Raw genomic sequence first — 26,690 nt, 5'->3', positions numbered from 1 at the left:
ATAGTTCTTCCTTTCTGCATTCAGTGAGCTCCATACTTGTACGTCAGTCCTATATTATATTCAGTCTTCGCAGACACTGTGACGATTGACATCTATCTGGTTTCGTATTCTATAGTGGTTCGGGAATCTTGTCACCATGGAATGGTGGGATGACCTTTGGCTCAACGAAGGGTTTGCAACTTACGTGGAGTACTTGGGAGTTCGTCATGTCGAGCCAACATGGGGAACGGTAAGTGAGAGTTTGTCATCGTTACAAGAACAAGAGTAACATGAGTTGAGTGGCTGAATCCATGGTGAACGTGGTGGACGTTCTGACACAGGAGTACTGACTACGCTTCCCATACAGGGGAAAGCCGTGAACGAGTCGCATCACATAAAGCCAGCGAGGAAGAGAATGCATGCACATACCGATACCAATATCCGCGTACCGATGTTACCTAGGAATGCTATCGGATTCTTACATAACAATGCAATATACAAGGAGTAAAAAGCGATGCCGAAGTCATATGAGCTGTGAGGGAAGGTAAAACGGTTGGAACACTTTATTAGAGTTAAAATGAACAAGTCTTTCGTGCAGAGCCTGCACTTCCTCTGGTTAATAGTGCAAGAGAGTGCAACAGTCTGGCGGATGCAGATACAGCTATCTGCTGTCCGTATGTTATCAACTTTCATGATTTCTCCAGATAACCTGCAACATTGATGGACACCATTGTAGAACCAACTACCCTCAAATTTCGCAGGATAACCCCAATCCTTGTAGAGAACCGAAAGGTGTCTGGAAGGAATATCTTGGGATGCATCATGCTCCCTCATTACTCATTCGGACATCCCGCAGTTTGTAGAGTAGCCTATACTGAGCATAACTGGAGGCATGTTTCGACAATAAACTGCCAATCTGTCATTTATTTCCGTTTCGATTTTCTAACATCAATAGTTGTCGACTTTCTGACGATGAGCTGAACACGTGTACAAGTTGTCCGTCGCATTAGTGAGAAAGTGGCCCTGAAATTGCGTCCAAAAATACATTTCCAGTAGAGTGATGATAGAGAGCATCAGCAAATCTCTTAAGCATGTGACAAGTATAACTTGTGTAAATTTGAGGACTCGTTACCGACACCTCGGATCGACATACATGATGTCGATCTTTACATGCGATGTATAATGGCGGGTGCTTCTAGGAAACCGTCTACGGTTCTGTGAAACCGCTCTTTCGCTTCTCGCACAACTCTCCGTTGGTGAGAAAGGGAGCAAGCAAAACATACTAAGGCAATTCTTTTATTTCTGCGAGCATTCCACTGTCTCCGGTTGCTCTTGACGGCAGAGGAATTCGGATTAAAACGGGTTGGACAATCCGACTACAAAAAATTCGACAATCGAACAGTCTCTCATCGTCGTGTATCGAAGTTGTATACCAAGTAACAAGGCTTCGTGAACAGCTGTGCAAGTGAACTAAGTCGGAAGCTCAGCACAGTACATCCGGCGTGTAACGAACACCGAGTGAAATTAAAGCAATTATGTATTGCTTTCAGTTCACCCCCCTCTCTCTCTCTGTCTCTCTCTCAAAATTGCTTGGTCCCTGGCCAAAGCTAGTCCACCAACGCTCTGCCCTCAAAGCTCTTTTGACCTTTTTGGACACCATAGGACTTCGATCCTTATCGTGGAAAGGGCTCATTATTTCACCCCCACATCACCGCCAACAATGGGGCATGAGCATCCGTCCCTGGCGATACTCTACGCACTTAACCTGGTTGGTAGTATTGGTTATTCGACCTCAATAAGGTTACTCGAGTTCAGTAAAAGTATGTGTGCTGTGAAATGTGACTACGTACTAAGTCATATAATCCATGACAAACTATTTTGGACCAGGGAGGAAACCTGACTGTACTGTTCCGTTCTGTCCTGTTCCGTTGACTGTAACTATTCCGTTCATCTGTGTCTCAGGAGGAGTTATTTGTTACCAATGAACTGCAAGACGTAATGAATTTGGACTGCTTGAGGTCTTCGCATCCAGTATCGGTGCCTGTAAGCGACCCTGCAGAAATCAGTGAAAATTTCGACAGGATATCTTACGGAAAGGTAACGAATTAGAGATGCATGAGTTCCCTAATGTCACCTACATTTAAACTTGTGCTTGTTTCCAGGGCGCAGCCATAATCCGCATGATGAACTTTTTTCTTACGGAGACTGTTTTTCAGAAGGGATTGCAGGTAAAGCTTTTATGATGCGTGATAAGAAAGTTATTTCAATTCCCGACCTCGTGGAAAGTGTTGATTGAATCAAGGATTGATCTTTCCCGTCAGAACTACCTTTATGAAATGAGGTTCCATAACTCCAAACAAGACGACTTGTGGCGCTACCTTACGGAAGTAAGTAAATAATTGTATTCACGTTTCGAAAGCTTCAATACACTCACCACAAGTACCGTATCCGTGACCAAGTAATTGGAAGCGCATTTGAAAGGCACGCTGATCAGTTGCTGTCCCTCAACATGAGTCTTGATCGCAGATGATGGAATCATCCGAAGGGCCAAATGTGTTGAGAAGTTTGTCAACTGTGGCCTCAATCCAGGGCTCGATGCTCAACTTTCCGTTATTCTGCAACGCGCGATGAATGCATCACTGCTCCGTCTTTCGTCAGGAGCTCCCTCGCGAAGTCCAATCGAAACGATCATCTACAATCTCGGTCTACCAAAACGGTTTTCACGACAAAAACGAAAAGAAAAAGAAAACGTATAACCAACGTTCCGTTCAGTTGAGCATCGGGCCCCAGGGGCTTGACGATAGAATTGAATATATAGTGCGCACAGTTCGCGGCGGCGGTGGTGGTGGTGCGCGGTAGTGGGCAGCTTAGTCGTGCGTCGTAGTCCGCGGGCCGATACGCCACTCTCCCTAGCTTCCCACGGAGCAACCAGTTCGTTCGGTCTGGGCACACGGCTTGTAGCGGGGGCAGTGACCATGATGGCGTGGGCAGGGGTGAAGTGAGCCGGGCGAAGGCGTCAGTACCGCGACCGGTGGGAAAGTGGTGAGGTCGTTGTTGTCAGGGAAGTGAACAGCAGGAGGCCTATATGGGGTCACTAGTGGAGCAACGGGTCCTGTGCCCCCCTTTTTTTATGTGGGTTGAGAGAGGTCAGCCTAGCAAAAGGTGGCTTGCTACTCTGGCCCCTTACGCCAAAGGGAGGTTGGCTGCTGTCTTGTATGAGGTGAAAGACCAGGATCGAACAGTGGTTATGGCAAGAAGTAATGTGATCAATATTTATGGACAGCTTGTAGGTGAGATGCGGGTGGTGCTAATGCGGTAAATAGCTTAAAGCGGTAAACAGGTTAGCTCTACTGGAGCGTGTTGCGCCGGGAGCTGATGCTTGTGGATGTTCCAAGAGGATAATCGACTTAGATTGCTTCTTAATCCGTGCTTCACTGATCGAGTTGAACAGCCAGTGTGCCTAGCTTGGGGTAGTGTCATGCCGTTATCGTTGTCCGCAGTGTCCACTACGGCCGCTACGGACTGTTCTGTACGCTACTATACTGTGAACAGGTCAAGACGCGATAGCAAGCTTTGTTCCACTGCTTACAAGATTATCTGCGTGCAAACGCTCTGAACACTGACGTAAAGACAATATAGCTCTTGCGACCTAAACATATTACTACTCTCAAAATGTATTAGCAAAGGCATGCAAAGCGGCATTTAAGTGCAAAAATTTGTACTCGCATAATAGAAGATGCTGTTACCTTGAGACCAACACAAAATGAACGGGATTCATCCGTCGCGTCATTCGTGATTAATGATCGTAAGAAACCACAATTTACGTTTTCCCTCTCCTTCTCTACAAGGCCGACAATGCGGAGCGGGCTCTGATTGGTCTCCTCAGACGATTTGCCCAATCATCGTGGGATATCGTTTGAAGAGACCAATCGGAGACCTCTCCGCAGAGTCGTGCTTCTTGAGAGGGAGAGGATGTCGTCAGTGAGTATTGCGCGTTTCGACGCATTCTCGAAAGAACACGCAAACCGTTAAGCATGGTTCACACTAGTGCGTTCTGCTGCGTGCGGGCGCCTGCGTGCGTATGCGTGCGTTGCAAGCAATTCGTTCTGCTGTTCATATACCTGCGTCCGAATGCGTGCGTCACCAAACCGTAAGCCAATGAGCGCCGAACGGGATTTCCACTCCGGTGGACGCCATGTTGGAAACAGTCTCGCAGAGAGAAACCTACTGCGCACGCTCGGACGGCGGCTTCGCGATTCGTTCTCCGCTTGCGGGCTGCTGCGTGCGTCGGAAAAAGTTGAGCTCGGGCGAACGCCTTGCGTTCTGCTGCGGGAGGTCGCGCACGTATCTGTTGCCACGGTAACCAGCGCATGCACGCATCTGCACGCAGCAGAACGCACTAGTGTGAACCATGCTTTATAGTTTCGTATTCTAGAAGCTCTGACGACGTCACCGGGAGTTCTGACGTACGTCTCCTTACAACAGCGTGCGTCTCTGCTCTCCGCCCCACATTGGAAGAGTGCCAATTCCATCCCGGAAGCTGCGGTGAGGAGACAGAGATCGACCTCTGGGGAGTGACGTTGCCGATGCGTAGATGACTGCGCACCTTATGAGATCGTACTTCTCAAAATGGAAATTAATTAAATTAGAGAAACAATATTTTGGGAGAACACAGCGTGAGACACGCGGATTGCAGTGGCGTAAATTCGGTAGGATACTTAAGACAACGAGATTCATTCCGTGGTGGCAGTTTTTGTTCGTGAATGCTGTTCATGCATAATGTGCGACGAGCATTTTACCTTGAAACTACTTCGCTCCAGGCACAAGAAGGCACAAACACGATCAACGTGAAAGACGTCATGGACTCCTGGACGCTACAGATCGGCTTTCCGGTTGTTACAGTTTTTAGGTCTTACGACGATAGGTCCGCCTTGCTCTCACAGAAGCGCTTTGTCATCGATGGAGATAACAGCACCAGGTGGGCAGTGGTCGCCTCTTGCCATGGGTCTGAGCTCCTGCCGCGTACGTTTCGATAGTAACGAGCGTTTATTTATTTTCCAGTACTTCACTCTGGAAAATTCCGATCACTTACACTGGGTGCAATGCTCCAAGATGGGATGACACAGAAACCAAGTTCTGGCTAAATAGCTCTACAGGTAAGGCTTGAAGCACTTATCGTAACGGAAATGCGATGTCGACACGAGACCCAGTTGGGTTAGCTCGTGGTTAGCTTACTCGCCTGCTCCCTCCTTTCGCGGCGCAGTTCGTTTCGGTTTGACGTGTCGGTGGTAATGGTTTCTGCATAATGTAAAACCCCGACGCTAGGGAACACGAAGGGACAGACACAACACGAAGTCTTGAGACTTCGTGTTGTGTCTGTCCCTTCGTGTTCCCTAGTCTCGGGTTTTACATTATGCATCATCTTCACTAGCTCGCTTGCTTCCTACCCATTTTTTCAATGATTTCTCGGTTGCCTGTAGGAAGGTCCTCACCCATGTGGGTTGCCCAACAAGGTGTTCCAAGTTTCTTCCTGAATTCTTGAGTGCGGAAACTGAATCTTTCGCGTTCCTTGTGAAAATACGCATTGGGAAACATACGTCCACAGTTGCCGTAAGAAATCACTGTCCGTGACGAAATTGATATTTGTGGAAATATCACGGCACTCGTTGTCGCTGTTATCAGTGCCGTTGTTGTCCAACTTTGTATGAGTGTTCTAGCCGACTCGATATATCGCACGATAACGTTACGATAAACGGAGTTGTTAAATCATGGGGCAACATCACAATGCCAGTGACTTAACATGAACAAACGTGATTTGGGTTATATTTATATAGTGACTGTAGTATAAACCTTTCTAGCCTACCCTCGAACCGTGTTTCCGTACCCTCGGCAACAGGTGGGTTTTGTTCTGTTCTGTGGTGCTACGGACCGTGGTTGCTGCCGTGTTTGGCAAGGGTCGTGGGTTTAATCTCTGTAGTTTTCGACTACGTGGAGTGCGGAGTGTAGTACTGTAAAACTGTCAACAACGCATAATGTTCCCCGTGAAAAGCAGCGGGTGCCAGCTCAGCGAGGGCAAGATGGCGGATACCATGGTTTTAGGAAAAGTTCCGTCTTACAGACGCTGCAGCGTAGTTCAGCGTAGCGTGCAGCGGCGTACAAATGGTGACAATAAACCCCTGTTGTACGTAACGCCGTTACAGTAATCGATACTTTTTTCGGTATCTGAGTGCGGATCGCGAAACCTTTTTGATCGGAAAAGTATTTCTGTTACAAATTTACGGTAACGCGATCTCCGTATTGTTACCGATACCGATTCTTTTTAGTGCTCCACCCTTTCGTCACTGACCATATTTCTTACTCTTATTCATTGTCACTGGTCACTGTCTTCTCCCAATTTGCTATTATACAAATGAGGTGTTCACGAAAGCGAGATTTCTATATTGCATCAACTTCATATTTTCAACAAAAGTATCGGGCAAAGTATCGCGTTACTATTTCTTTGTAAGGGTAGCGGTACTCCGTTACTTTAAAAAAAGTATCGATATCGGAATTTCGATACTTTTTACTCAAGTAACGAGTATCGGTATCGCGATCCGTATTTCGGTAACGGGTACAACACTGCAATAAACTACAGAGGTATTGCTTTTATCCCACAAAACGCCATCCATCCATATTTCTAGCGGTGTGGATTCGTGGGTTACATTAGTATTTTTTTTAAGTTTGTTTACCGGGCATTCCAGGTTTCATTGCGCAACTACCAGAATCCACGAAGTGGTTCATTGTGAACATCAGACAAGTGGGTTACTACAAGGTCAATTACGACCAAAGGAATTGGCAACTCATTATTGACCAGCTACAGAAAGATCACACAGTAAGCACATGTCGACTTTCATGACGCTATGGTTATCAAGCAAATAAACTCTACATATAAGGACCCAGCGCACAAACATAAAAGCTTCACATGGTAATGCGGAAAATTGTGTGATTTTTTAGGGCATTCACGTGATAAACAGGGCACAGATAATGGACGATATCTTCGACCTTGCGAGGTATGTGCTTATTCTTCCTTTCCTTCCAGTGTCTACACTATATTATACAAAAAACTGGTCCTCATCTGGTCCTACTCATATAAGAAACCGTTAGGGGTAACCTTTACACGTTATTTTCTTAACTTACCGGGTGTCCCACCGAAATCCCCCGGCTGGATAATTCGTGAACAGGTGGCGCCATCGAAGAAATTTCTTTTTGGTAAAGATCCTTGGGACATCGGCTATGAACTGAGTAGTGAGCGGCTCATTTGCATACGCTCACTAATTAAATAAACATCCTAACTTTTACTTCGCACGCTTACGGAATCTCTGTTTTACGCATCGGGACCTTCAGCGAAAAATATTGCAAGAAACAAAAAACGCGTCGACACTTGATGATTTTTCCGAGTAATTAATTGGTTTCGGTTTACATATCTCTTGCGCGGAGCAGTGCACTAATGCGCTCTTTGGATCAGCTATCCGGCTGTCAATTTCATGTTCATCCGCCTGGTTGACACACGGGGGCGACGGAAGATAAGGAACAGCCGCAAGGCCGCAGGAGACGCTTTTGTGTTCCTCCTTCTCTACAGGCTCCGCCTCCCGTTTTCAACAAATTGGGCGAGAACGTTTGTCATTCGGAATGATGGTTGGCTAGGAGCGTGCTATGTGATGTAGTTAATTTTTAAGAGTGTACCCAACTAGTTCACAGCGCTCGCGGCGCATTCGGCATCATCCATGATAAGAGCACGCTACAAGGTATATCTAAACTGGTAGCGAAAACAAGCGAAAATATCAAATCAGACCCATCGGCAAAGCTACCAGCATGAGGCGCGAGTGATCCTGGGTGTTGGTAGTAGAGGTACGATCGTAAACAGAAAAACTTTACAACATGGGCATGGCTTGTGTGTGTACTAATAGGCTATTCATAATTTCAATGCGGAAAAAATTTCTGTTACCCAACTCGTGCACATATACGAAATCATCTACCACCCGAGTACATTTCCGTGTCCTGCTCCCTTTGCGCATGTGTCACAGTGGGCGTGTTTATCCGTGCATCTCTGTATTCGTGCATTGTAATACGGAAGCGGCGTTCACATCTCGGAGCTGTAGACCAACAGCTGTGAACAGATGAATACAATGCATCCGCTGTTGCTGGCACCGCGAAAAAAAAATTCGTCATGGGACGAGCGGCAATGATAGCGTGAGTGTTAGCAGGAATCAGCTTTGCACCAACGATGCCATGTTTTGTTGCAATGTACCTATAATGGCCACTCGTTGAATAAATGCAAACGTCTAATCACTACGTGTACGTATAGCTCTAGGTGAGAAATGGACCTTAAGTGAACCTTCCTAATTTCTGTGCAGTCATCACGATGCCCTTCAGTTTGGAGTTGTCAGAATCTGTGATAACTATGTATTTCGAATTGATATGTTTAATTAAGCCTGATACGATTTATTTTTCTGTGTTCTCGTCTGGTGTTGCCAGGGTGAGGAAAAGGGAATACAACGCAAACAAAGTCCGCGAACGTAAACGTGCCATGGCTAATTATGCACTACTTATTATTCATACTGCTGACGTCATCTCTGACGTCATTTATTTACAATCGTAGTAGTCCGCGCAACGGATGGATGGCGCTGACCGTCTCTATCATGGCGTCATTCTCAAGACAGAGGGGCCTATGGGAGTTGCGCAACCTGGTTAGATATACCTTGCGCGCTATCTCACCTACGGAACGACAAAACCGCCAGCGCTGTTTACCAGTCGCTTTGATAAGAAATATTAAAGCATCTCTTGCGGCTCTTCCTAATCTTCCGTCGCCCCCGTGCGTGAACCAGGCGGATGAACACGAAATTGACAGCCGGTTAGCTGATCCACAGAGTGCATTGGTGCACTGCTCCGCGCAAGAAATATTTAAACCGAAACCGATTAATTACTCGGAAAAATCAGTAAGTGGCGATGCGTATTTTTTCTTGGAATATTTTTCGCTGAAGGTCCCGATGCGTAAAACAGAGGTTCTGTACGCGTGCGAAGTAAAATTTAAAAGTTAGGATGTTTATTTAATTAGTGAGCGTATGCAAATGAGCCGCTCATTACTCAGTTCATAGCCGATGTCCCAAGGATCTTTACCAAAAAGAAATTTCTTCGATGGCGGCACCTGTTCACGAATTATCCAGCCGGGGGATCCAGCGGTGGGACACCCGGTATGTCCACTTTTCATTGACGTCATGCAACTCACCAGTGTCGAGCGATCCGATGAATGTAAGTGCATGTAGGTACCTCAGATTTGATCGCAAAATTTCGAATGCGAGACTATTCTTCTCCTGGGCAAGCTAGTTCCAGACCTGAGGTTACTGCATCCACCTTGACTCATGGAGTGTCTCACATTCAAGTGGCTTGTTCACCATACTCTCTTTACGAACAGTTGCATGCATGTATCGTAGTGGGACAATAGTGTACAGGGTGACACGAATTTTGTGCAAGTATATTCCAGTGACAAACGTGATGATGTAGACTTGTTGATACGAACTCAAGTAGTAATATATAGTGGGGAAGGAAATGCAATGAGATATTATCGCAAAACTTTTACGTTTACATCGTACATCTGTCTATTTTTCGCTTGGGGGAAAATGCGCGGGGTGATCGAATGCGTTGGCTCACACCAGCTCCGGTGGCGCAGCGGTAACGCGTGTGCTTGGAGACTGGGAGGTCCGCGGTTCGAATCCGTGGGCCGGCTGTGCCGTCTGGGGTTTTTCCTGGGTTTCCCTCAGATGTGTAATAGGCGTATGCCGGCACAGTTCCCCTGAAGTCGGCCCATGGACGCAGCTATCCTCCCCCCGAGCGGCTTCCGTTCGGTCTTCCACTTCACCCTTTCCTCTCATCCTCTCAACCACCTTTCCCTTCCCGAGAAACATGCCGCCTAATCAGGCAGGCAGACCTCTCGGGTTCCTCCCAACGACACTCCTCCTCCCTCCTCCTCCTCCGTTGGCTCACAGGGTCAGGTGGCAGCGCTGGGGTCGTCGCGGGGTGATTGTCGGTGCCCGCTGGGGATAATCTAAATTGGACCAAGATCGCAGATTTCCTTGCATAAAAGTTTCGCTGGTTACTCTCACCGCATTCCCTTCTCAGCTATACAGGTACAGGGTGACCCAGAAAACGTGTCATTCAATTATAAAAAGAAAACTACGCCACTTAGAATCATGCGGTCAAAGGCAATTGTTTTTACTAGTTTTTTGCCGCCTCCTGATGTGAATGTCATTTTGTTACGTCAATTTTTACGAACTGAACTAAGAAAATTGCCAAGTAAAGGTCGCTTTTTTACCCCACCAATGTGAAGCGCGTGCCGAATTTACTCAAGTTCATGATACTTGGCACTGATAATGATGAGCTATCCCGTCAGAAAAAATAGCCGAACATCATGCTTTTCGGAGCGCCCAGAGCATAGCACTGAAAGAGTTTTTGCACGCCTTCGTTGTCAGCCCGACGAGAGGAGGTTGCTAAACTCAGCCCACACAGGGATATTAGAAAGGGATAAGACAGTGATAGCTTATCGCATCCGGCTTCCGCTCGAATTATGCTTTCCCTCTCCCAATGTCACGAACTGTCACTTTTTCTACTGTCCCTGTGTGGGCTGGGTTTAGCAACCTCCATTCGTCGGACTGCACGAAGGCTCCAAAAAAGTCGTTGAGCGCTATGCTTTGCGGGCTCCGAAAAGCACGATGTTCGGCTATTTTTTCCGATGGGATAGATCCTCAATGTCCCTGTCATTTATCATGAACTTGAGTAAATTCGGCACGCTCTTCACATTGGTGGGGTAAAAAAATCGACCTTTACTTGGCAGATTTTCGAGTTCAGTTCGTAATAATTAGCACAAGAAAACTTAAGTTAGATCACATTCACATCAGGAGATGGCAAAAACCTAGTAAGAACAAATCCTGTTGACCGCGTGATTCTAGGTGGCGTAGTTTTTTTTAATTATTATTATTATAATTCAATGACACGTTTTCTGGGACACCCTGTATATTACTACTAACTTAGAATTAGAAGCGGTAAAAGCCTTCATTGAAGCTTTGCGTTTAAGTCACTATGAGAGGTAAGGACACACTGCACGCTGACTTTATTACAACGTTTGTGTCTCATTGTAGCTGCTTATCTTCATCCGTGGAAATACTACGAGGCGAAAGACCGTGTAGCCCTTGCCTCTCGGATTTAGAAATTGCGCTGAGTGTTTTTACCGCTTTTAATTATGAATTGTCCAGGTATGCACAGTATACTCCTAGAGCAACCTAACGCTGCGAGTGCACTATGCTGTGTACGACAAGGTGTTTTGTGAATTAATCAATACATTTGCCGTTTCATATTCTGCAGGGCTGACATGGTAAATTACACCTTGGCACTCGGCTCGACGCAATACCTAGTCAGAGAAAGAGATTTTACTCCTTGGGCGGCAGCGCTTAGTAGTTTTGGACACATCGACAATATGTTGCGTATGACTGAAGCTTATGGTGAATGGATGGTGAGCGTTGACTTGAAAGTGTACGGCACAACTTGACCACTATCATTTTTTAGAAATATGTTGTCTCGTTGCTGAAAGACAACTACGATACTCTGACGTGGACTGAAGATGGTGGTGAACCTATTCTCAAAACGTACGTGTTCCACACAGTGTATTCACGCAGATATTTTGCTTTCTCCCTGAACATGTATTATCGTCATGCTTATATAGTGTCGGTCGGTGTCAGTGTGAGACAGTAGGGGAGTTTATGGAGTCGTTTCCGCACGAACCAAACGGTTGGTTTTGCCGACTGCAAAAGATTAAGGCAAGTGGACTAAAGCGGCTGTTAGAAAATCGTATGAATCGTTCCTCCCGAAGTAAATCGCAGATAGATTTGAGCAGCAACTACTTGATCGTGGTGGATCATTGTTTTTCTCGGTACTAAACATTTCACAGTCTGCTTTTCGACTTTCGCTTTGCGGAAAGCTAGAGCTGAAACGAACCTCTCCATAGCTATAGCCTACAAGGGCTACGGAGAAAACGGCAGGAGTCGTACGAGGTATTTTGCGTAGCTCTAGTGCGCTTTGCGTACCCCAACAGACTTTCCCACCTGGAGCTGTATGTGGTCAGGCGCCACAACGTAGATACACAAGATAGGTAACGGTCTGCAGGACAAGCACGCGGGACTAGAAACATCATTCGTGGCAGCGACGTTTGTGTGACGACGTGGCCACGTTTTGTGTTTGTTGCTGAAGTGGTAAAGCATGCCAGTAATCAAACTTGTACAACAATGAAGGAAATCAGATGAATTTGCAGCTGTAGCACAGCGCAGCTTGCAAACGAATGATTCAAGATGACTCTCTCACAGACAGGGATACGAAACAACCGATCAAGTACGTACTTACGAATGAAACGTTATTCCTGTAACAGAGCTGCTTTCTGTTGAACGACGGCCGCAACCGCTGTAAGAACACGTTAACAAAATGTTTCCGCAATGGTGCTCACATTTTAATAGTAAACGACTTTTGTTTCGAGCATTGTCTCACTAGAAACCGTATTTTAATTTATTTTCGTCTGGAATAGCATTGTCTAACGTACAATACAAGAGATGGACTTCATAATCCCATAACGGCGCTATTATGACAGTCCCAGCACTGCTCTAGCTTCTGTTGCGCACGCATCTGCAATCTGATCCACACTGCTCCGCTCACAGTTGGTATGGCTTCTCACGGTGACTGTGTAGCCTCCGTTTCGTAAAGTTTCAACAACAACAACTTTATTGCGAGATGATGAATGGGGAGTTTCATCGCCAGGGGCGATACTCTACCCCATTGCTGGGGGTGGTGCGGGGAATGAAACAATGAGCCCCTTCACAATAAGGATCGAAGTCCTATGGTATGCAAAAAGGTGAAGAGAGCTTTGAGGGCAGAGCGTTGGTGGGCTGCATGTGGCCAGGGACCAAGCAATTTTGTGAGACGGGGGCGAGAGTCTAGATCGTTAAGGGATCTGGAGAGTACGGTTCGGGAAGGTTGGTAGTGTGGGCAATGGAGAAGAATGTGCTCTAGATCTTCTACAGCACCACAGTGACTGCATTGGGGAGAGTCAGCTTATCTCAAGCGGTAACGCCACTGCGCTGTAAAAGTCGTAAAGTTTCGTTTTTCGAGCGTTGGCTATAATTTGTGTGTTTGATCCAGAGAGTCGAACCGAAGCCAAACCTGAACCGAGAACCGTTAATAACCGTTACTTTTGGTCGAACCGGAACTGAACCGAACCGAAACAGTCGACGCCATCTTGGAGCTGAACCGGAACTGAACCGTTAAAAAATACCGGCAACCGGTTCAAATAACGGTTCATACGGAAGTAAGGGCGGAACTTTACATGAGCATGAACATAAAAAGTAAATTTTTCGTCGTTTTTTTTTTCGTTTATTAGCTTAGCAGCCTTCCGCTTGCTTACCGAAAAAGTCGTACCCTGCAGGAATGCTCTGGATTTTCTGGAGTCGCGAAATAACAACAACAAAGATAGTACCTTAAAACTTTTATGATTACTAACGTCTAAGACATACACATGAATATATATATATAAGAATTAGGGATGAGCGACAGTGTTGGGTAGCATTCATGAAGTGACATATATTATAATATTATACTCGTACTAATCAGCCTCAGCTATACAGGGTGCCCACCCTAATTGCAGAACTGATCGCACATGGAAACGCCAATGGGTCGAACTCTCTGTTTGCACTTGCTCTTTCCCGTGCTCTTTGTTCCACATACACTTCACTCTAATGGCGACGTGGTAGTACGGCGGCGGTCAGTGATAACACGATAACGCGCCTTTTACATATACAGACCCCGGGCTCAGAATCGTACCGTTCCAATCCAACTTATTAAACACGCTAAAACACCCAGTGCCGGGGAGCTAAAATGAGCCAACCCAACTACCATGAAGCGTCGTTTGCTGCTTAACTTGACGTCTACTGACTGGTAACCAATAATTTCAATGACTTAAATTAGTAAAGGCAGCAGGCTAAAGTAGCAGGCTTGGTTGACTGTTATATTCCTGCCGTACGTGATCATGCGAACGACCCGTTGGGTTAATTAACCACCGCGACATGAGCTACGTGCTGGGGAAGGCAACTCAAACCGGTAATTCATGGTTATGCTCCTGTAGTAACCACTACTAATGTTGTCTTTCATATCGCCCAAATCTTTCACAATCTTGAACGACCGTTGACACCTTCCTGTCCACTTCAAGCACAGTACCACACAAACGGAAGTGCGCTTTAACCTGCCTGTTGTGCTTCATTCCCACGCGTGGCCCCTGAACCGGTTCGTGAACAGAACCGTTCGAAAAAAAAACCGGTTCGAACCATTATATTTGCCTTCCGGAGTTGAACCGTAACTGGACCCTTATCGTCGAACCTAAACACGAACCGAACCGAACCGATAAACGTTTCGGTTCGACTCTCTGGTTTGATCACGTTGATGATTCTGTTCCTGTTACCTTGTATGGCGGTATTAGCGAAAGCTTCCGCTACTACAGAATATGCGTATGGTATGCGTCCCGGCAAGGTGTGTATCCCTACGCGTCACAGCCAAGTCGGAGCTCCACTCGTACCGCGTTGATTGGACAAAGAAATGAGGGAAGGGGGAGTTCCCGCAATATATTTCCTTTGATAATTGGATGCGCTGGGCGTGACCCACCCTTGACGTTTTGCGCCGATTCGGAGGAATGAAAGAGGAACCTCCAAATTGGCACCTTGATTTACGTTTTAATTACAAACGGCGCAACGGGTGAATCTCGTTCCTTCTGCGTTATTGTCATGATGCCAATCTTTCATATCGCGAAGAGAATTTTTTGCACTTTAGTGTCCCTTTAATGCACTTTTGGGATCTCTGTGTCCGCGTCGCGTCACACTGCGCCCCTTCGTTTGTTTCTTTATCGTGGCGCTAGTTCAGTAGGGAGATAAAGAACGATTGGAAGGATTAGAAGAGATTTAGCAGACGGGAAGGTCTCTACGATAACTGTTACGGTCCTCTGAAGACAGCGTCCCCTCTGCTTTACGTTGCTCTTAGGTATAACACTGGCGTGTACTTTATTTTGATCACGATGATCACGCTCGCATCGCCACGGCCAATACTGTACTCCTTTCCTGCGGTAATTTGGTGAAAATATCAGGTATCGTCCGTCAATGATGCAACTCTACCATTGCTGATCCTGAATATGACTGTTTAGAACATGATCTAGTATATAGTACATTGTTACTGTTGTGCGACGAAATGGTGAAGAGACCTAGTTTTTACTGCTTTAAAACCTGTATTAAAAGCAGGGATCGGAACCGTTATTTTTTTTTGGTTCGGTTCATGATCAGGTTCAGACATGTTGGTTCGGTTCGGGTTCGGCTCCGCAGCACCGTAAAATATCGGTTCGAACCGGTTCAGGAAAGTGAATTTTGAGCGATTGCCATGGGTTAAAAGCAACCATATCCCTACGATTCTCAAACAACACAAATGTACTTTTGTTGCTGTTGTTGCCGACACAACAGGTTTCACAGCAACACTGTGTGTTACAGATCTGCGTTTCAGGTGCAACGTTACGGTAGCATACTGTACTCTCTATGTTACATCCTGCTCAGGGACTGGCCGTTATTTTCACAGCCCATAATGAAAACTTGGGGTCGCTGGATGACAAAAATCGCGTACAAGGAAGCTTACAATTGCCAAAAGGACGACCTCAAAACTACAACTGAATGAACGTAATAGCTGCGAGGAGGAAATACCTCGTGCACTTTGGTAGCAGATTTGTTTTGTTTTGTTCAGTTTCAGTTTCGGTTTCGAATTTGTTTGGCAACGCGGCTCAATCCGCTGTGTAAATCGTAGTTCCGATCTCTCTCAACGCACATTACGTCTGAACCGTTTCGCGAACCGGTAGCCGCCTAAATTTATATCTGTCCAGATCCGGTTCGGTTCACCGCGAGAAAAAATATTTTGCTTCGGTTCAGTTCCGGTTCAGCGAAAAATACGGGTTTTTAGCGGTTTTCAGTTCGGGTTCAGTTTCGGTTCCGATCCCTGATGGAAAGTAGGAAACGTGGACTCGACAATATACGTTCCAATCACGAAAGTGTAAACGCCTTTGCTTGTTTACGTACTCATGCTTTCACCGCAAGTACACTTCCACTAATATTCTCTCTGCACGATTCACTTATCAGCTATTACAATGACCATCGACCATGCAGATATGCATTTCCCTTCTTACTGTACTCATTGTTTATATTCTCGCAGGTTCCTTCGATCGCGTACTCATAGCTGGGCGTGCAGTTACGGTCACAAGCATTGTGTCACCACGGCACAGGGGCTCTTTAGCTCCTGGAAAAATGATGACAGCTTGTAAGTGTTTTAAGCAGGTCGTCTGCACTGCCTCTTGGTCCATCGAAAAGACATAGGGTGCATGCCTCTTCTTTTCAGCATCCCGCCAAATTTCCGCTCGTTTGTATACTGCACTGCAATCAAGCATGGAGATTTCCTTGACTGGGAGTTCGTTTGGCAGAGGTATTTAAATTCGACGATTGCATCCCAAAAGATCATGTTGCTCAGTGCGCTCGGCTGCAGCAGAGAACCATGGATCATGAACAGGTAAGATTCATCTCTGAGGATGCAGAGTGTCTTGGCTTGGCTTAGCTGACGGGTTATGTGTGTCAGTGGGACCAATAGAAGGGAAGGGATACGAAACGCTAGGCACCCTCGTTCTTCGTGACATTGTGTCACAACCATGCGTCTATTGGATTATCCTTACCGAACTGTATCTATCGGAGAGACATGTGAAGCTGGAGCTGCAGTAAGGTTCCCCTCGTGCATTCCTTGCCAGTGACAGCAAACCACACGAGCTTCTCTGACCATTCTGTTTGCAAACGTGTTCTTTGTCTGCGTAAGTATATTATTTAGGGTTGAAGTCGAGTCATAATATATCTAACTCTCTTCGTGTGATTTTATAGCTTATTTCTGCAACCATGGTGTACCAACTAGCTCAACTACTTGTACTTGCACGATTCCTTTTGGTTCTCCGAAGCGTTTGTGGTGAACATGACAATACCCTGACCTCTCATAACACTCTGCGGAACCACGTTGCAAAATATTTCAAAATTCATCCTCAGTTGCTTGTCAATGGCACACAACGGGTGTGTCTTCGCTATAAAATTGTAACACGGGGATGCCAGCGACATTCCCCAACGGCAAAAAACAAACAAACTGTCAATGGAAAGTCGAAGCCAGAAATGCTTCATGGAATCAAGGGTTCATGAGAGATCATCTATACTTACCAGAGTAGCGGAAAGAAATGAAATATCTAGTCATAAACGGGTGCCACCAGATTATCGTCAGTGCTGCAAGGATAATGACGAACTAAGCCCTGCTCTTGCGTATGGCGCAGCAATCCCATGCTATTTGTCTTCCAGTTACCTGAAAAAGGTCATCACACCAAACTCCGGTGTGCGGCGTCAGGATGCCATAACTGTATTCCGCTCTGTCGCCGGATCCGCCACAGGGTGGAATATCGCCTTCCAGTTCTTGATGGAACACTGGGATAAGATCCACGAAATGTAAGTTTTGAACACCTTGCTCAACACCATGTGACGTTACCTGGGGATACGGCAGCCATTGGTACTTTTGTTTTCTTCACCTGGTATTACGTGTCCTGCCTAATGGCGGATTCGGGTGGTCATTTCGTGGCAACTTTTTTGCCACATCCCGCCCGTTCGCACCAGATTTGGCAGATCTCGCACGTTCACGTGGCGCCTTCTGAGCGCCAGGAATTTGCCATCACTTTTGCCGCCCGGCCTCGAAGCGAGCGAGCAGCGGAGTGCCCAACTATATCCGGTGTCGTCACATCCGGATCGTGAGTGTGGCTAGGGCCCCCATTGGCCCGCACGTCAAAGTTCACGTGGGTTAGCAGACGACAGAACCCGAAGACGAGCGACCGCGACGCCCCTAGCGTAATCCAAGCGTCTAAAGCCCCTAGATTCCTGGCACTCATGTCCTGGTGGCACCGGTCACGTGATCCAGCTCGGGCGCCGACCTAGCAACTTCCGAGCGCTAGGCCGTGTTAAATTCGCCGTAAGAGAGCGTTGCCGTGCACAACGTCCTGTACGTGTAAGCGTCCTTCGGTTTTGCCACGCCAACGTATACTAACATCCTGCTTGACAGGTTTCTGTTTTGTACACACATAGAGATATGACTTATCCTCGTGCTCCACGAAAGTAATGCAGGTATCAAAAATTTCGCATAACTGCTTAGTGAAACGATCTCTGGACAATCGCCAACAGTAGAATCCGGGACACTGGCACGACAGACAGCATTGCGTATAAGAAAATTTAAGAGTCCCAATTTCTGCGGGTCCTAGAACTCTAGCCTGTCCCCTACGTTGAGCTATGACGGTCACCAATGCACGTTATTGCGAAGTCTTTCTTAGCACGTCACTTGACTTTGTATACACTTTCGAAATTGATCACTACAAGTGTCTCGACTGTCGCGTATTGCTGGAGTTACTATATCAACGATTATCATTCACCAGTGAAACTGACTGTGTGAAATGTGTGAAGTTTCGAGGAAATTAACTACATGCGTGATAACTTCGTGCGATGTGGCAGCGGCTGTTCCGTGTAAAGAACATCGCGTTTCAAAATTCGGAGTTGTAGCCCTATTTCGCCTTCCCGAATCGGATTCGTAATGTGGGTTACGTTAAGAACTCAGGAGAGACATCGAAGGTGTCGTTTATTTAAAACACGCGAGTGTTACATAAACTGTTCTGCAACGCACGGCGTAACCCCTATGCTTGTCACGCTGCCCCAGGCAAGAGATGTTTCAAAAGAATAGACGTTTTATATAATTGTGTTGACAGAGTTGGTATTGTGTAACCCCAAGACGAGCACGACACGCATAGGGCGTGCTTGTATCCTGCTTATTGCGACGAGACGTTGGCTTCTACGCCTCGTCAGCTTGGAGCATTCTTGGCCGTTTAACGAAATTTATTACGAAGAAGCACCATTAGCCGCTCCCGCCACGGATTTTCCCTGGATCGTCATATCGGAGGGTGGGGGTTGACACCCATATGAGCTGGCGTTTCGGGCTCTTTTTGGCACTTCTGACAGGTATTCCTGCATTTTTTTTCCTTCGGGGGAGTGGTGTTGCAAGATCTATGGGGAGTATTAGGGAGGGGGCGGGATGCGGGGAAAATCACTGGCCGCTAGTTCACGTGGGGTTATAGTAGAGGTTTCGACAAAAAAGGGAACGCACGTGTACGGTGTGCAGATTCTTCTGCGCGACACCCTGGCGAAGTGCGGAACCGGGCTCTCCACTCGTTCAGAGGGTGGGCAAGTGCGGCGCTTGTAGCTCGAGTCACTATACTCATTGACAACTTAGGTCCTACAATTGGGACCGCCCACTCATCCGTGGAAGGCTCCTGAGATTGGCTACCAGCCTTTGCACGACACCCTCGCTTCGCGATGTAGTGCCGGCTCTCTTTCTCTCCCCCAGTCCTCACTTTGCCGCGCCGCACTACATTCGCGTGCGCGGAGCGATCCTTGTGTGGGGTCGGGGTAAAGTGGATGACTTATGTTGTCACTAACTATAAATAGGGGTACTCCCTATTTAGTGACTCTAGCGACACAGCACGGTAGTTTTCACTCAACATGCAACAGCGCGCTGTGTCGCAACCAGCGTGTCTACTTTGTCCATCCGTATACCTTCAGCACAGATATTTTTAGACCCGCCAAGCACTCGGGTATTTCGTCGGGGTTTGTGGATTAGCCTACCCGAAACTTTTGACAACTATCGCTGTACCTTTCCCGACATTTGTCTCCTTTCAAGCGTGGATTCTATATTTTCATATTATGGATTTTTCATATTATATGGATATATATTTTCCAGATTCGAGACGTCGACATTTAGCCTGGCGGGTATGGTGCGAGCCATAACATCTCCCATCAACTCGGAATATCAGCTAAATCAGGTATTGACTGAATACAAAAAAGAAAAAACAAGCTCTGTATGTAAATATTTACATAACGTGAAAGTGAAGCCGAAGCTTTGTGGTTGCACGATAACACATGAGTTTATAGCTCAAGCGTCGCCATGCCAGAATCTGGCAGCTGCTCCAGCCCTATTTGAGCCTCGTCAGCAGTGCGCAGGCTGGCAACGGTTGAGGCGTAGTATTAAGTGAATGGGATAAGCGAATAAAACTATTTAAAGAAAATATACAAGTATAAAGTAAATGACTTGCGAGTAACAGTATTAGCGAAAGCCACAGCAAGAAAAAGAGTATGGGCCCACCGAGGTTGTCAGCACACTCTGCTCAGAATAAGTTCTCCGATGCACTGGCTTACTCACTAATTCGCGTGTCCCCATTGAGTAGCAGGTGTCACATGCGACAAAATAGAGTTGAAGGTAGGCCCTGTACTAATCTCACTGCGATGACTGACATTATGTGCTCAGCATAAGGTTCCTGAGCACAGTTACTGGCACGCCGTTATCGTTACTAGCACAGTTAGAGTACGCCGTGCGTCTCCTATGCTCGAGCTCTGTAGCCCTCAGACCCCTCCAGGCTCGCAGACTGCCTGTCAAATCAGAAAAAGCACAGTCAGTAATTGTGAACTTCAGCTTTATGGGTCGTGGTAAATGTCACCGAACGCGACTACCGGGTACCTGCAAGAGATGTATCGGGCTCCATGAAGGACCGTCCAATGTACTTTCTCCGAGGGTGGCATTGCGTGGGGGTAAAAGATATACAGCACACGCTTGCAGCCGAACACTGTGCTTTCAATGCCAACTGCGAATCTATGGTTTCTTTCTTCTTACTTGTTACAGTTTAGATCCTTCACCGAGCTGAAGAAGGACAGCCTCAAGGCGATCGACCGAACCGTTCAACAAGCGCTCGAACGGGCTGACAACAATCTGCTATGGATGCAGCGGAACTTTGACAAGATACACAACTGGCTCTTGACGAGAGCGCCATAAGAACAATGCGGGTTTCTGTATGTGGCCATCCAAGCATATAGTGGGCGAATCGCATTCGTGCGACAAAAATTCGGAGGATCATGCAGCTTGTGTTGGATCGAGTAAAGCACAGTGTCCGGTAGAATGATGGATTACTTAACCTAGTGCCGATAAATTTAAGATTAGTGACAACTCTCGAAGAGTGTACAGACACTTGCTTGTGGTGTAGTACGGCGGCGGACATAATTTGTCAGTGAAAATCTGTACAGCCGTGTGCGTCGTGTAATTACAGCACCGTGTGAAGCATCAGTTTCAAAAAAGCAGTCAATTTCATAGAAGACAACGATATGAGACAAATATTTCTGTATATTATGTACATAGTAGAGAGTTGAAGTGTAACCCTCACAGAATCATAGGATGTAATCACCCCTCACTCGCATTTAATCGATTTTAATCAGGGATCATAACCGCGTTACGGTTCGCTCCGGGTTCAGTTCCCAAGCTGCAAGCGAAGAGGTTCGAACTGGTTCTACGGAACCGGATTTTCACATCATTGAAATTGGTGGGAAGCAACTATGTCGGTACTGCCTTCAGGGAGCAACTTGGCAATGATTTACATATAAAAAAAAATGGATTACGAGATTCGAAAATCTGGCCCAGCAGCAAGACAAACTTGTGTGCGGATTCCGAGACCCACGCAGAGTTTTACAATTATGTGGGAAGACTTCCGTCAGTCTTACAGCACTGCTGGCGTGATCGCTGCCGGAGGGTGAACCGGACTTTCTCTCGAAAGTGAACTCTTACAACATTTCTTTCTTTTTCATTTTTCAACAAAGTACATTGATGGTTATATGAGTTCTAATGTCGAGCTTTGCGCTATTTTTCTTTTAAGGTTAAAAAAATAAACCACCTGTTGAAGGGAAAAATCTATGCGAAAAATCTCACGAAGATCACGAAGCAGTTCGGAGGGACACTCCTCCTGTGTTTCATTTTACTTAGTTACTGGGTGACTGTTCCTAGTTTAGTCATCTCGCTGTCTGAGTATTCTCAAACATATACACACACGCAAGGAAAATGAGACACGTTGAGCGTTCCTCAGTGGCGGTGTGGCAGCGGACGTCCATGCTCGCTCTCCAACAGAAAGCGGGCGAGTGAGTACAACGTCACCCTGTGCAACCATAATTGATTTATTTTATTTTCCGTGTGATTTCTGCAGATCAAGGTCCGCGTGGGCGAAATTGGAGAGCCTAAATTTCGCGTTGCTATCTTTTAAATATTTCCCTTCCTCCCTCTTTTGATACGAAAAAATTATGCAAACGTAGCACAACTATCCGTGGTGTAACCAGAGTAACCGCGCATTGAAATTGTTCCTGTGTTGAAAACGGGAATACCACTTACGGAAATGTCCAGAAGCCAGTGTTTTACAGGTGGTTCGCGGGGCGATCTAGCCATGGTACACAAATTGGGGTATGGGCGGCGAGAAAGAAAACTTTTGTGCGTGCGAGTTTTGAGATACTCGACTCGAAGTAAGATTTTGAGTGTAGAAGAATGATGGTCTTGCACTGTGCCGCGATATTGAATCTGTACTACATTGACTTTCTACAGCAAGCATTCCATCGGAACCGCTTCGCGAATCAGTGTTGGGTTGGCTCCAGAAGCAAGGAATGCAATATCTGCTCAGGTTCTGTACCGGACGCGATCCCTAATTTTAATGCGTGTGTTTGCGATATGTTGTCATCGTCAACAGTGACTTTGCGGTGGTGCTCGGTGCCGATGGGCGCTACGGCAAACTACAATCAACGTTCGAAAGGCTAGAGCAATTTCGGCAGAATTCTCGGTAACTGTATCAGTACTGGCGATGCCCGCGGTTATTCGGCATACAGTTGAAATTCACTGGAAGCGTACATTGGTCTAAGCGAATGTAGGACACTAGTTTTTTAACAATCGCCGTCGCATCGATGCATGGTTTCGGTTGTGACTAAACAGCGAACTTTGGCGAGTACTCTCGCAAGGAATACATGTGCTGAACCGGGATAATCCTAACATTGCCTTAATTATTGCCTAATTTCTTAGCCTAATTATATTGCCTAATCTCTTAGCAGACAGTTCAATTGTTAGGCGTTGTTACTAGCTTAAAAATGTGAAAATCTGGGATAGTACATCGTACATAGGATTCATGCAAGCACGTCATATACAATGGTCATCTTGAACAGCAGCATCAACATGTCTTCAGTGCTCAATACTTCCTTCCAGAAGCTCGTTTTTATTGTCCTTTATCTGCATAAAAACACGAAGTAAGATAGAACAAAGACTGAGCACACCTTAATCGCTTAAAGGCTACAGTCAGCTACCACCCACTGAAGACATGTCATGCCATTGAACATATGTCAATGTAGCTTACATATATGTAAGCTATGTCCTTGTCGAAGTTGCACAAGATTGATCTTGTTACAGTGCTATCTTTCATTTCATAACGCTTGGCTTTGTTCGAGAAAATCATAAAAGATGTACGTGCGACCATGACTTCGTGTTTTCAATCGATCATCATTGCATCCTTTGAAGAGGTGACGTCGCGTTATCTGCGTGTGAAAGCGCAACGCGCAGCACAGTGGGATATGCAAAAAAAAAAAAAAAAAAAGAAATCTGTTTATTTTCCTTGTGTTTCGCACATCTGTTTGCACATCCCATGTTTTACCAGGAGAAGAATGTCAATAAATGAGAATGTGAAACTCTTTGACAACAAAACGAAGTCATTTTTTTTCTGCCTGGTCCGGAGGTAAAACCTATGGAACGCCTTGTTCATCTACACGAACCTCCGTTCCACAGTTCTTTAGTGGAGTTTACTGTGGGATTCTATTGGCGCATTAAAATACGTCGCTCAACCCATGTGGCTGTTGCACGGTCAAGCCTCAGCTAGGTAAGATTGTTTTTGATAAAAATTCCAGCGGTACTCTATTGCTAAGGGTATCCCTTTGCCAGTGAGTACAGTATGCTAACGCACCATTGGAGCCAGGGGCATAAGAGATCGAGAGTCACGAACACAAGGAAGGACACCTAGTCAATCCCCTAACACAGCAATCTTTATTTGGACATGGCCCAGCTTTTCAAACTAAATACTATTGCAGTACTGGTTTGCTGTGTCGATCTTTCCTTGTTTATCAGTACCAACTGCATAGTCTTCTCCTTCGCAGCCAGCGTTCGACGCCCACCATTTCTAATATAAAGTACATGGTGTGGCATTTGGGGTGTGGGTGTCCGTGGCATTTGCACATGAAACTCGTTGTCTACTTACCTGACGAACTTCTAGTGGCGCACTATGGCGCATTTAGGAGTGCGAAAGCTACAGAAAAATCGTGGAAACCATACTCGGCGTATAAAATAAACGGAGCGACGAAAACGTCGGCTTTCGTGTACCGGCTGGGGTTCTCCTGTTTGTGCTTTGTAGCTTTGTACTGCAAGGTACCTTGGAGCTGCAATGCCTATCAAGGTGCACTTTCACTCTTCACGCTATTTACGAGGGGTGTTCAGGTCAAACCGGGACTTTTCATTTTTCGCAAAAGTAAACCGGCGAGAAATTAGTTTTACTTTTCAACGTAATCTCCAGCTGCACTAATGCACTGGTCCCAGCGTTTCACGAGGGCTTGGATGCCAGCAGCGTAGAAATCCTTACCGGCGCGTAGCAGCCATGATCGGACAACATTCTTGACCTCGTCGTCGCAGCTGAAGTGGCGGCCCCCAAGGAACGCCTTCAGTGGCCCGAAGAGATGGAAATCGCTGGGGGCGAGGTCTGGACTGTAGGGAGATGTGCCTGCAACACACAGCCAAGTTCCTATAAGGTGCGTGTCGTGAGATGTGCGGTATGCGGGCGTGCATTGTCCCGAGGAGGACATTGTCGAGGAGGACTCCTTTGGTGATGAGGCCCGGCCGCTTTTGCTTCAGCGCCTTATGCACATCCCTGAGAACCTGGCAGTAATATGCACTATTGATGGTGGTACCACTGGGCAGAAAATCAACATGAACAACGCCAGCCTTGTCCCAGAAAACCGTGGCCATGACCTTACCCGCAGACGGGGTGCTTCGGAACTTCTTGGGAGCTGGCGATCCCGGATGCTTCGACTGTTTTGATGCGCGTTTAGACTCAGGAGTGAAATGGTGCACCCACGTTTCATCGCACGTGATGATCCGATCAAGGAACGGCAGTCTTTCCGTGTCGAAACGGTAAGTTAGCTCTTGGGAGATTTCCAGTCTTCTCTGCCGGTCAAACACGGAGAGCTGCCTCTGGACCCAACGGGCACTTTCCGAAACTGGAGGTGTTCATGAATGATAGTGTTCAACGTTCCCACAGAAGGGTCCTTCTTTCGAGCTAGTTCGAGACATGTTATCCGTCGGTCCTTGGGGATCAGGCGCTCCACAAGTTCGATGTTCTCAGGAACTCTGACACTGGGCTCTGAGCCGCCCCGGCCTTGATCGTCCTGCACTGATGTACGGCTGTTTCGGAACCGTTTGCACCACTCAAACGCATTGCTGCGGCTAAGTGTATCGTGGCCATACTGAGCCTGAAGTCTTCTGTGAATTTCAGATGACTTTACGCCTTCACTCACGAGAAACTTCATGACAATTCGCTGTTCGATGTGCGCGCTCACCTCGTTGTCGGCCATCTTGTCCAGCACGTGTCTTCTGTTTTGCACAAACTTTGGACCATTACGTGGTGAACGCGGAGGCCTGTCGCGTGTGAAAATGACGAAAAAGAAGTAGCGCGAGCCATTTGTACACTCAAGTCCCGGTTTGACTTGAACACTCCTCGTATTAATAATAATTCGGGGCTTTACGTCGAGAGAGAACTGCGATCATGAGCGATGCCACAGTGATCGGGTCTGTGGATTAACTTTGCCCATGGTTCAGGCCCAGGGTTCATTAACGTGCGCCGAAGGCTCAGCACACGGCACACCACAATTAACGTCCTCCGCGGAAGACTGCGTGTCAAGGCAACTTGTCACCTTCCACGAAGTTACCACCGCCCTCGGCCGGGTTTGAACCCGCGACCTTGGGATCAGCTGGCGAACACGCTACCGACTGAGCCACCGAAGGCGGCCGCTATTTGTTTACCGGCGTATGGAGGTGTGATTACCTATCGTGGTCCACGCTCGACCTTAGACGCTGCTTTAACATCATGTTGTATCGCTGCCAACTACCCCACATTGCAACCTAGCCAGGGTGGGATTAGAGAGTTCAAATCCCCCGGTAATCGTGTCTTTGGTAGTGCATTTGGGAGAGGGAAACACCTCCTGCCCCATGTAAAGCCCCTATAGAACCTCCCTCGAAGTATTTTTCAAGCTACCATACGCTGCACTCTTGCGTTTCGTTGGCCCGGTCTACTAATGCGCGCGATATAGTGGACACTTGCGACTTTACACCCTGAGAAATTGCGCTTGCATTCAGTGAGTTTCAGTCCTGTGAAACAAATTGCATCAGTTTGACTTTTAACTCCACTCGCATTTGCGATCCACCAGAAGGCCGAATTGCTAAGGGAAGAGCTGTCTCTAACGAGAGCTTCCACTACGTCCTGGGTTCGTTACAGGCCTTGAGCAGGTTTATCCAATATCATTTCTGGCTTTAGAATACGAGACAATACAAACAATTATCTATATGCAAGCATTACCTGCATGATCCCATTGCTTCTCTATACTATAGCCTCTACATAG

At 46.7% G+C, this 26,690-nt stretch overlaps 1 protein-coding gene across 1 annotated transcript in view; it reads left to right on the top strand.

The window, feature by feature from the left end:
* LOC135385823 (aminopeptidase N-like) overlaps positions 1–23,722 on the top strand; it is an 82,762-nt gene extending 59,040 nt beyond the window's left edge. The window contains exons 6-20 of the mRNA XM_064615354.1: positions 116–229; positions 1,942–2,076; positions 2,142–2,207; positions 2,301–2,366; positions 4,800–4,957; positions 5,041–5,135; positions 6,720–6,850; positions 6,973–7,028; positions 11,374–11,521; positions 11,575–11,654; positions 16,285–16,389; positions 16,468–16,635; positions 17,454–17,597; positions 19,924–20,005; positions 20,860–23,722. Coding sequence (XP_064471424.1) covers positions 116–229; positions 1,942–2,076; positions 2,142–2,207; positions 2,301–2,366; positions 4,800–4,957; positions 5,041–5,135; positions 6,720–6,850; positions 6,973–7,028; positions 11,374–11,521; positions 11,575–11,654; positions 16,285–16,389; positions 16,468–16,635; positions 17,454–17,597; positions 19,924–20,005; positions 20,860–21,009 — 1,698 coding nt within the window. The 3' untranslated portion in view covers positions 21,010–23,722. The remainder of the gene's footprint in view (positions 1–115; positions 230–1,941; positions 2,077–2,141; positions 2,208–2,300; positions 2,367–4,799; positions 4,958–5,040; positions 5,136–6,719; positions 6,851–6,972; positions 7,029–11,373; positions 11,522–11,574; positions 11,655–16,284; positions 16,390–16,467; positions 16,636–17,453; positions 17,598–19,923; positions 20,006–20,859) is intronic.
* Positions 23,723–26,690: the final 2,968 nt, after the last annotated feature.

This window comes from Ornithodoros turicata, chromosome 2 (assembly GCF_037126465.1).
Source record: "Ornithodoros turicata isolate Travis chromosome 2, ASM3712646v1, whole genome shotgun sequence".
NCBI lineage: Eukaryota > Metazoa > Arthropoda > Arachnida > Ixodida > Argasidae > Ornithodoros > Ornithodoros turicata.
Note: the sequence above shows the minus strand (reverse complement) of the source record. Positions and strands in the feature narration are given on the sequence as shown.